The 11259-nt window shown below is 39.0% G+C and overlaps 2 protein-coding genes across 6 annotated transcripts in view; one reads left to right on the forward strand and one right to left on the reverse strand.

Moving 5' to 3' along the window:
* Positions 1-309, reverse strand: part of ARFIP1 (ARF interacting protein 1) — a 123737-nt gene extending 123428 nt beyond the window's left edge. The window contains exon 1 of one of the 4 annotated variants that reach the window (XM_082638138.1): positions 180-309. The gene's annotated coding sequence lies outside the window, so the exon portion shown is untranslated. Of the gene's footprint in view, positions 1-44 lie in introns of all 4 variants that reach the window. The other 3 variants (XM_082638136.1, XM_082638139.1, XM_082638134.1) reach the window with 3 other exon arrangements.
* A 32-nt stretch (positions 310-341) lies between these two features.
* TIGD4 (tigger transposable element derived 4) lies at positions 342-10846 on the forward strand. 2 transcript variants are annotated; one of them, XM_082638108.1, is made up of 3 exons: positions 342-699; positions 8058-8148; positions 8323-10846. In XM_082638108.1, the coding sequence occupies exon 3, from the start codon at positions 8865-8867 to the stop codon at positions 10401-10403; it is 1539 nt and encodes a 512-aa protein (XP_082494234.1). In that variant the 5' UTR covers positions 342-699; positions 8058-8148; positions 8323-8864; the 3' UTR covers positions 10404-10846. The 2 variants fall into 2 exon arrangements, with proteins under 2 accessions (XP_082494234.1, XP_082494235.1); XM_082638109.1 differs by having other exon boundaries at positions 342-508.
* Positions 10847-11259: the final 413 nt, after the last annotated feature.

Here is an 11259-nt window from a genome sequence, read left to right on the forward strand (position 1 = left end):
AGCATTCCCCCGCCTCTTTCCCAGCCGGCCAGCTCCGCCCTCACCTGTCTGCAGGGAAGCCGGCAGCTCTCACGTCGAGGATTATCCCTGCCTCTGCTCTCCGGAGTCGCCTCAGCCCTGGCAAGAAGTGAGCGGAAACGCGACCCGGGCCTTTTCCTTCCTCCCCTTCTCCCACGCACCTCGGCTCCTCGGGGGCGGGGAGCAACAGCAGCTGTCACAGCCTCACACTGACCAACCGCCGAGGACACTCAGACCGGCGGCACCTCCACCAGGCCTACAGCTCCAACACCGCGAGCAGCGGAGCCGGAAGTGAGGGGACCGGAAGTAGCGTTGTCCGTAGCCCTGGACGGCCTCTCTCTCCCTCAGTCTGGCCGGCCCAGCCACGTCTCGATGGTGCCAGCGCGCTTCCCCCGAGGCCCCCTCCGCCCCGCTCCAGGAGGCGGGCCCCGCCCCTCCCGCTGCGGCCCCTAGCAACCACATCCGGGACTCAGCCGGCGACTTTGCCCGGGTAATTTTTTGGCTGCGGCTAGATCACCGTGGGGGTGTGTGAGCACGGGTCCAGATGCACCTGCCAGAGCCGGGAGCTTGCCGAAGGGCGCGCCGGCCTGGTCTTGAGTGGTCGGAGGTCCAGGAGCCCTCGGCATCCTTTTCTCACCCACACACCCCAGCCTCACGTATTAGGCGTCCCCCCAACAGACGGTGAGCCGGTGGCGGGAGGGTGGAGGTGGACGTAGCTCACCGCCTCGCAATCACAGGAGAGCCAAGCTTCTTTCTCAGCTGCCAGAGAGCACGTAGAAGGTTATTCCAGCCCCGTGGGAGGTAGGAGGGTGGAGGGAATGCGGGGTTTAGGGAGCAGACGGGATGCGGGCGCCTCACTCTCCTTCCCCAGTGCCTGGGAAGCCACCCTCTGGCCACGTCACTCACGCCCACCCGCTTCAGGAAGACCAGACCCCCTCGCGCGGCATCCCTGAGTTCTTATGATTTGCTCTATCTTTGTGATCACCTTCTGCTCTGCTCGCTCGCAGACAGTGTATCCATGATACTGTTCTTTCCTGCTCCTGTTTATCCAGAGGACTGATTTCTGCTTTCTTTGCTCGCCCCGTTACTTAAGTAGATCACTGCCCTGTCTACAGAAGCCGACGAACAGTCCTTCTCTCGGATCCCTTTGTAGTTTCCTAAGTGGAGGCCCCAGTCTGTACTTCGGATATTCTCCCTGTCCCCAGCACCGTATGGCTCTGCAGTGGTGCTAGACAAACCTGAAGCTCAGTTACATACAGTACATACCGGTGACCCAGCCGAGCGCATCTCCCTTCAAGGTTCCGGACTCCGCTTTTACTTTGACAGCCTTGGGTGCTCATTTTCACCACCATTTCACTTGCAAGAATGCCAAAGGCAACAGTGCACTCCGTGGGACCTACCCCTCTTTAGAACATAATTCTCACCTGCCTTGTCACATTAGTTGACAAGACATTTTTAATGACTAAGTGCCCGATGGCAGAACTCTGCTTCTCCAAATTTGTAGGGAGTTTCGGCGTAGTGAACTGTACATCCCTGTACAGATAATCTTTCCCATATCTGTGAAGAGTAGATACCCGTGACACCACAAGTATTTCAAAAGTAAATAACTATTTATTGTCTGAAATCTCCAGGACACCTTCTCTGACAAAAACCGTAATGAAATCCCAAAACATAAATCTGTGGTTAAAGGGCCCTTTATCTTAAATGGGTGAATATATATGCCGATTCATTTAACTTAAGTTCTACAGTTTACTGTGGATTTTCCCGTTCAAAGCCATCCTGTTAGTCTTCTCAATTATAAGAAAAGGATTCTAATCTAGGATAATTACTGCTCTTATTATATAGGAACAGAATGGAACTTAGTAGTAGATGGAAAACAGTGAAAGTCTATGCACTTTCTTTGGGAAAAAGGAAGTAGTAGTCGTTATTCTTGGGTTTGGGGAAAATTTTTCATACTAACTCAAAGACTATTTTAAACCTAACCTTGCTTAGATGGAGACTTTTTTTCGTCTCTCTCTCTCTCTCCCTCTCTATCTATCTCTCTCTCTATCTCCCCCTCTCCCTACAGCTTGGGGAATTCTGCCTGCCCATTCTCCTTAGGAAGAACAGAAAATTACTACTTTTCTTTTAACTGCCATTGTGTTTGGAGAAGTAAGACAAAAAGGGAATAGCTGCCTGTCACATATGCTTATGACATGGGGCTTATCTACTCATTTACCTTTGCACTGCTATTGGCTATTATTTAGCTTTAGAAAAATCAGGTACCATTTATTCACTTGGCTTGTGGGAACTGTGGCAGCCTATCTTTTATTTATTGACCAGGAAGGAAAGGAGGCAACAGGTTAAAGGATATTGTTATTTTTCCTTTCTGAGTGAATTAAATGTGGATGCAACCTTTTCTCTTTGCTTTAGATGTTGAATACTGTATTCTGCTTATCAATATTTCCTTGGAAGAAGAAGGTGCTATTTTTCTTTTCTAGGGGGATTCTGGTAGTGTCCCAGTAATTTTATCACTGTTTATTGACAGCTTCCTTTTCATGAAGAGATATTCAGTTACTGATTGCACAGTGTCATTCTCTGGAAATAAACCCTTGATTAGAGGGTACTGATTAATGGAACATTTAAACAAGCCCTTGAATAGTAGAATGAGTAGAACATCAGAGTAGAAGTTGTTTTAACTAAAAGAACAAAAACGTGTTCATAATTCCATTTTCTGGAGTTAACATTCAACATTTTGGTCAGGATCTTTTTTTTCTGTGAGTATTTATTTCTTCATTTATTTAACAGATCGTTCTTAAGAACCTACTGTTTCCTGGGCACTAAGCACTGTAGGAATAGCCATGAGCCTTTGCCCTCATGTAACTTTCAGTGTATGTTGTATTTGTTGGCATACAGTTTTGTATTTTGCTTTTTCCACTTAATATAGTATGGAATTTCCATCATATCATTAAATAGTCTCCTTCAGTGACTCAATAGTATTTTAGCATATAGATATTCCTTAATTTATTTATCTAATCCTTTTTGTTACACATTTGGATTATTTTTAGTTTTGTCTATGATTATAAAACAACAATACGAGGAACAGTCTTGTGTGGTTGAATTCTTAGATGATTCCAAAGATGTTCACCTTGTATAATTCCCTCCTCTGTGAACATGATAGTATATCATTCCTATGATTATATTATATTACATACAAAAGGAATTTTGCAGATGTAATTTAGGTTACTAATCAGTTGACTTTGAGTTACTCAAAAGGAAGATAATCTGGGTTGTCCTAAACTGACTACGTGAGCCTTATATTTTATTTTATTTTATTGAAGTATAGTTGATTTACAATATTATATTAGTTTCATATGTACAACATAATGATTCAATATTTCTATAGATTATACTCCATTTAAAGTTATTACAAAATAATAGCTACATTTCCCTGTGCTGTACAATATATCCTTGTTGATTATTTATTTTTAAATAGTAGTTTGTATCTCTTAATCCCCTATCTTGCCCCTCCTCCTTTCCCTCTTCTCAGTGGTAGTCACTAGTTTGTTCTCTATATCTGTGAGTCCGTTTCTGATTTGTTATATACATTCCTTTGTTTTATTTTTTGTATTCCACATAAAAGTGATATCATAGACTATTTGTCTTTCTCTGACTTATTTCACAAAGCATAATACCCTCTAGGTCCATCCACATTATTGCAAATGGCAGAAATTCATTCTTTTCTAGGGCTGAGTAATATTCCATTGTATATTTATACCACATCTTTATCCATTCACCTGTTGATGGACACTTAGGTTGCTTCCATATCCTGGCTATTGTAAATAATGCTGCTATCAACATTGGGGTGTGTGTATCTTTTCATATGAATGTTTTTGTTTTCTTCAGATATATATCCAGCACTGGAATTGCTGGGTCATATGATAGCTCTGTTTCTAGTTTTCTGAGGAACCTCAATACTTTTTTCCACATTGGTTGCATCAATTTACATTCCCACCGACAGTGTACAAAGGTTCCCTTTTATCCACACTCTCGCCAACATTTTTTATTATTTTTGATGATAGCCATTCTGACAGGTGTGATGTGGTATCTCATTGTGGTTTTAATTTGCATTTCCCTGAGTATTAGTGATGTTGAGCATCTTTTCATGTGCCTGTTGGCCATCTGCGTATCTTCTTTGGAAAAATGTCTAATTAGGTCTTCTGCCTATTTCTAATTGGGTTGTTTGTTTTTTGATATTGAGTTAATGGGCTGTTTATATATTTGGGATATTAACCCCTTTTCGGTCACATCATTTGCAAATATTTCCTCCTATTCAGTAAGTTGTCTTTTCTTTCCGTGTATGGTTTCCTTTGCTGTCCAAAAGCTTTTAAGTTTAATTAGGTTACATGAAACTTTTAAAAGCAGAGCGTTTTCTCCTGCTGGTGGCAGCAGAGGAAATTAGAGAGGTTTGAAGCATGAAAGAGATTTGACATGAGGAAGGTTCTCTGTTGCTGAAATAAAGAGGGCCACAGGCAAGTACCTGAGGGAGGCTTCCAAGAGCTGAGAGCAGTCTCTGCTCACAGCCAACAAAAAACCCAGAGACCTCAGCCCTACAACCACAGAAGCTGAATTCTGCAAATAACCTGAATGAACTTGGAAACAGTTTCTCCTCCAGCCTCTAGATAAGAGCCCAGTCTGACTGACATCTTGATTTCTGCCCTGTAAGACCCGAAGCAGCGGACTTAGTTAAGCCCACCTGGACTTCTGGCTACAGACCGTAAGATCATAAATGGGTGTTGTTTTAAGCCATTAAATGTGTGTTAATTTGTTACACAGCAATAGAAAATAAATATATTTGTAAGCTAGATTATTTTTACATCTACGATTTTTGGGGGAGGGGATAAAATCCTCGGTACGGACTTGCTGGATAAAACTTATGCACATTTTTAAGGTTGTTTTTTATTTATTTATTTATTTTAATTTATTTATTTTTGGCTGCATTGGGTCTTCGTTGCTGTGCGTGGGCTTTCTCTAGTTGTGGCGAGCAGGGGCTACTCTCCGTTGCAGTGCAGGAGCTTCTCATTGTGGTGGCTTCTCTTGTGGAGCACGGGCTCTAGGTGCGCAGACTTCAGTAGTTGTGGCTCACAAATTCTAGAGCGCAGGCTCAGTAGTTGTGGCACACGGGCTTAGTTGCTCCGCAGAATGTGGGATCTTCCCAGACCAGGGCTCGAACCCGTGTCCCCTGCGTTGGCAGGCAGATTCTTAATCACTGCGCCCCCAGGGAAGCCCCCTTTTTAAGGTTTTTGTACTGTATTGCTAATTTGCCCTCCATAAGCTTTGTACCAATTTATTTAACATAGGTTCCTAGCAACCTATGTTACTGCATCCTGGCAAACACTAGATACTGCTGTTCTAGGAAATAAAAGCAAAAACAAAAAGGTATCTCCTGTTTTGAAGGAAGATTTACATTTCTCTTATTACTGACCATTGTTTTCTTTATTTGGAATTCAGTTGGTAAGTCTTTTTTAGTGAATTGCCCGTTCTTAGTCGTTAGTTAGCTTTACTGTTGACATAGAGAAGGTTGTTCCTAACATGTAGTACAGCATTTCTCTTGTAATATTTTCAAGGGGTAGAATGATTAATTGAGAGAATGATTAATTGATTGAGAGAATGAATAGTCTAAGAAATATTAGCTGTTGCCATCTCTCCCTGCAAAATAATATCCCAGCCATTGTACTGTGGGAGAATGGGAAATGTCAGCTTCATTGATTAGGCAGTATTGGTGCCTTATTCTTCGCTAGGGAAAAAGTTTAGCATGTCTGGTTTGTCATTAGAAGTGTGGTTGTTTCAGGAATAAATATATATTGCATCTTACCGTGGAAAATTGTAGATTTGACTACTGTTCAAGAAGGAAATATATACTGTTAACTTCAGAAAAAAACTATCTTCCTAAATAAACATATCACTATTTTCAATTTGATCAAGATAATCAGTAATCTCTGATTGTGTATACTACATTGCTTTATTTGGGATGGGGTAAGGGAGAAAATTCAAGTCACTTTTCTGTAATCCTTGTTATTTGAGATGATAGGGTTTATTTCTGACAAATGGAATAAGGCAGAGGGAAAAAGGAAGGAAAGAAGAAAAGAGGAAGAAAGGAAAGAACAGAAAGAAGAAAGAGATTCCCTCTTTCTTTTGGAGAGTAGTTTTCCTTAATTTTTCTCAAGAAATTGGTTCTTGCTACCTAAATTTCTGAAGGTTGGTATCTTCCTAATGAGAGCAAGATATTTTTAATTTTTTATTTTGAAATAATGGTAGATTTATAGGAAACTGCAGAAAAATATACAGGGAGGTCCCATATATGAGTAAGATTTTTTTTTTTAGTTGAATGGTCAAATCTTATTTACTTAGAAAGGTAAATACCTTTCTAAGGTAAATACCCCCCACCCTAACAGTTGGATATGGAATGTGGTTGCTATTTGTGTCCACAGAATTCATAATGGCTATTCTCCTATGGAGGCCTGATATTGCCTTTTGGGGTGGGGGGTAGGTTTGGATAGGCATTGGAAATGCTGAGTTGGCTTGGTGCTGGGGGCATAGAATGTGCCCCTGTTAGAGGAGCCACACAATGTAATTCAAGGACACTGTAATATAGTGAAAAGAATGTAGACTTGACATTAGAAAGCCTGGATTCTGGACTGCATTCAACCACATTATAACTGTATGAGCTTTGAAATCCACTTTTACCTCCCTCCCGTGTTGTTTGGAATACAGGAAGTAAAGCAGTTTAGAAACTAACACTCTAGGCTCTCATAATTATTTTTAAGACCTTTTTTTTTGCAATAACAGCAACAACGAAAACTCCTTTACTGGTTGTATTTCCTGTAATAAAAATTACTTCTTTGATTTTGATGACAAAGGCAGAGGAATTTTAACAAAGTTTTGTGCAAAAAAAAAAAAATGCACGTGTCATCTTGAAACCTCGTAGGACAGAGAAAAATTAGAGGAATGGAGTGCCCACACTCTCACAGGGAAGTAACACGGGTTCATCAAATTAGCTTGTTTCCTTGGCCTGCAGGAGGCCCAAAGACTGTGGTTTCCGGTAGGGGAGATGCTACCTGGGAAGGTAGAGGTGAGCCCACCTGGGGCCCTGTGACTGTTCTCACAGTACTCTTTGGCTTAAGAAGAGCTCTGCTTTCAGTATATGTTTTAGGTGGGATTCTTGCTTCTATTTGAAGTACAATTTCATTAAATCTCTGAATTTTATAGATTGACACAGATGAAAGGAACATTAGAGAGAAGACGATGATGATATCATCAAATGTTTATTGAACACTCTGTAAGGTGCAAAATACTGTGCTAAGTGCTTTACACCATCTCACTGAATGTTCAATTACCCCATGAGGTACTTGCTGTAGTTACCCTTATTTTACAAATAAGGGTGCCAAGGCTTCAGATGGTTAAATAAACTACCCAGGATCACATTCAGTACTAAATGGCAGAGTCACTTGTCAATTCGGGTGTGTCTGGCACCAAAGTCCATCTCCTTACACTATGGTAAGCCCTTTATTTTACAGATAAAAAAGTGGAAGTCCTGAGAGGTTAAGACCATGGTCACTCTCCTAACTCTTCGTCTAGGTCTTTTTCTGCATTATATCTTCTCAGTAATTTGTTTATTCCTATGCATTTTATCAAGTATTTTTGGCCTTTATGCATCCAGCTAATGTGTCAAATTGATAAAAAGTTACTAGATTTTTAACCATTTAGATAGAATAAGATTTTGATTTTTAAAATTTGTAATGGAATCCCTTGGTTTGATTTTTAGTGAAGCATTTTGTACCAGACTCCTATAAAAGAGACACTGTCTCCCATGTGCTATTAAAAGTTGGGCCTTGTGACCACTGTCTGACTGTGTTTTTCTTTTAGAGAAGTCAGGGGGGGCAGTTTGTGACTTCATGGAAAAAATAGCCACCAAAGATCTATCCAGCATCATTTTTAGTTCTTTAATTTTGGTAAGCTCACATTTTCAAAACAGATTAAATTTGTCTGATTTATTTCAGAAGTATATATTACAAAGCATTCAAAGGCAAGTGAGAATTCAAAGGCTCAGAGCAGAGCTAGAGAGCTTTTCACAGAGACACCATTTAGGAGGTAAGCATTTCCCCTGGAAACTTTAGTTATTGTATTTTTAGAAATATGTTCCTATTCTTTTCATTATTATTAAAAGCATAACTAATTTGTATAAATATTTTTTGATATTCAGTTGACATATCATTGTTAAAATTGTTGTGTGTTTTTTTTGTTTTGTTTTTTTAATATTTCAAGAGATAGAGGATATCGTCAAGTCCTAGAAGGGTTCTACCATATTCTTCTCCATCCTAAAGAGACTTGGAAATTAATGGGTAACATTTTGCATGAAATTACTGGATGCTTTTCTTCTTATCTCTGAGGCCTTCTGTGGAGAATTAAGAGGAGGTTGAATGCACGCATGGATAAAATGGATCATCTTAAAGGATTGAAGTTCCAAAAATACATCAGCAGGACTGGACAGGTTTGACATAATGAGATTTCTATTTTAGCTTGACTTCTGGAACTCTGAATAAACTATAAACTGAGCTACACAAGGCCCTGGGGAGGAAATTTCTCTTCTAAAATATTCTAGCTGCAGATAACATTTTTCTTATTCAGATCCTTTGAAGAAATTATTTACTCATCCATTTTCTGAGGAATACGACTATTAGACACTTACCGACTTTTAATATATGAAGTGGAATACAAAGCAGCAACTTGTATCATACTGGAAAATAAATTTTCATCAAGAAACAGACCCAGAAAGAGAAGACATCTGTACATAAGCACAGGGTGAGATGGCAGAGGCTCCTGTGGATACCTCAACTCTGCCCGTAACTGTGAAGAAAAAGAAAAGTCTATCCATTGAAGAAAAGATCGACATCATAAATGCAGTAGAAAGTGGTAAGAAAAAAGCAGAGATTGCAGCTGAATATGGAATAAAGAAAAATTCATTGTCTTCTATTATGAAGAATAAAGACAAGGTTCTAGAAGCCTTTGAATCTCTGAGATTTGATCCAAAGAGAAAAAGACTGAGAACTGCTTTTTACACAGATCTGGAAGAGGCACTAATGAGGTGGTATCGAATCGCCCAGTGTCTGAATGTACCAGTTAATGGTCCAATGTTGCGTCTAAAAGCTAATGATTTTGCCCAGAAACTGGGACATAATGATTTTAAGTGCAGCAATGGTTGGCTGGATCGCTTTAAATCCAGGTATGGTTTAGTATTCAGAGCTCAACCTGTAGAAGCTACAGGTGTATCAGTAGACCCTTCAGATGTCTGGCACCAAAACATACTTCCTTATTATTTAAATGATTATCATCCTAAAAATGTTTTTAATGTAAAAGAGACTGGGCTGCTTTATCGAATGTTGCCTACAAATACATTTGCATTTAAAGGAGAAACATGCTCAATTGGCAAGTTATGCAAAGACAGAATAACTCTGGTGGTTGGGACAAACATGGACGGCTCAGAGAAACTTCCTTTGCTTATCATTGGAAAGAACAGAAATCCACATTGTTTCAAAGGCGTAAAATCATTGCCTGTGTATTATGAAGCTAACAAGATGGCACGGATGACCTCAGTTGTATTTGAACAATGGATGCGGAAGCTTGATGAGAAATTTCAAGCCCAGCAAAGAAGAGTGGTGATTTTTGTTGAATCGTTTCCTGCACATCCAGAGGTAAAAAACCTAAAATCCATTGAGTTAGCATTCTTTCCATCATGCTTATCTTCCAAACTTATAGCCATGAAACAAGGTGTTATTAAAAGCCTTAAAATCAAATATCGACATTGTCTCATTAAGAAATTTTTAAGCTCTGTTGAAGGCAGCAAAGAATTTATGTTTTCCCTGCTAGATGCAGTTGATACGTTGCATCTCTGTTGGAGGGCTGTCACCCCAGAGACTATTGTTAAGAGCTATGAAGAGGCAGGATTCAAATCTCAAAAGGGAGAAAGTGACAAGACAAATGCAGAGACGGACACTGGTCTTGATTTGGTTGTCCATGCCCAGGCGGCAGGAGTGGAATTTCCTGAAGGCTTATCCATAGAAGAGTATGCTGCCCTGGATGATGATTTAGAGACATGTGAAACAGCACCAAGTGGTGACGCTGTATGGACCAAAGAAAGTAAATCAGATGAAACTGGATTTTATACTTCTGATGAAGAGGATGATGGTGGATCTCTGGGAACCGAACTCCCTTTACCATCAAAAAATGTGGCAATAACCGCTTTAGATACTCTGAAAAGTTTTCTTAGAAGTCAAGATATGAATGATGAGCTTCATAATTCTTTAGCAGACCTTGAAATTTTTATTAACTCTTTATCATCTAAGTAATTATTTATTGTACAACATCTGAAGATAATAGCTTTTTGTAATACATTTTACTATTTAAGGTATGTAAAGGGAAAATACTACTACTTAAACCTAAAAAATGAAAAACTAGTAATCTTTGGTTTAATTGCAAATGTCTTTAGTCTGAAGAGCAAAGTTCCCTAGGTAGATTAAATAATGAGTAAGTAAATGAATAATATGAATTTCAATTTACTAAGGTTTTGGGGAGCAGAAAATGAATTTCAGAGGCTTTGTACTTGAAACATACAGCATATATGTCAAAAATAAAAAGAACTCTCCAGCTGTTTGATTCATACAGGTTGAACTGGTGATTGCTATTTTCTGGGTTTTTTTAAGTTCAGATCATGTTCTAGGATATTTTAATTTATCTACCTCATCTAAGAAACAAAATATCTATCTACTGGTTAGATATTTAGTTTTATAAACATATACTAACTAGACTTAAATATGGAATGTTAATTTTAAATTATTTTTCTCATAACTAGCTAATCGTCCTAATAAAAACTATGAAAAATTACTGAAACTAAAATCTGACCCAATTATATACCGATATGTTTAAAAATGTGTCTAACTTTCAAGTTATTTCTATATAAGATCAAATAAAAGACTATGACCTTATCAGATTTCTTTAAATCATCTATAACCAGAAGGTGATATGGGTTCTTCCTAAATATTTGTATGTATATGTGTGTGTTTAAATAGAAAAATACATTATTGAAACATGTATTAAACTCTTATGATATTTATATTTTAATAAGATTACTCTTAAAAGGTAAATATGAATATACATATGCAGTTACTAAAAAAGAAAATGTCTTATGTAGTTCTTAGATAGTTT

The sequence above is a fragment of the Mesoplodon mirus genome (genome assembly GCF_964341445.2).
Source record: "Mesoplodon mirus genome assembly, chromosome: 2".
NCBI classification, from domain to species: domain Eukaryota; kingdom Metazoa; phylum Chordata; class Mammalia; order Artiodactyla; family Ziphiidae; genus Mesoplodon; species Mesoplodon mirus.

Coding starts and splice junctions, on each gene's coding strand:
- TIGD4 (XM_082638108.1), top strand. CDS start 8,865: ATGGCAGAGGCTCCTGTGGATACCTCAACTCTGCCCGTAACTGTGAAG.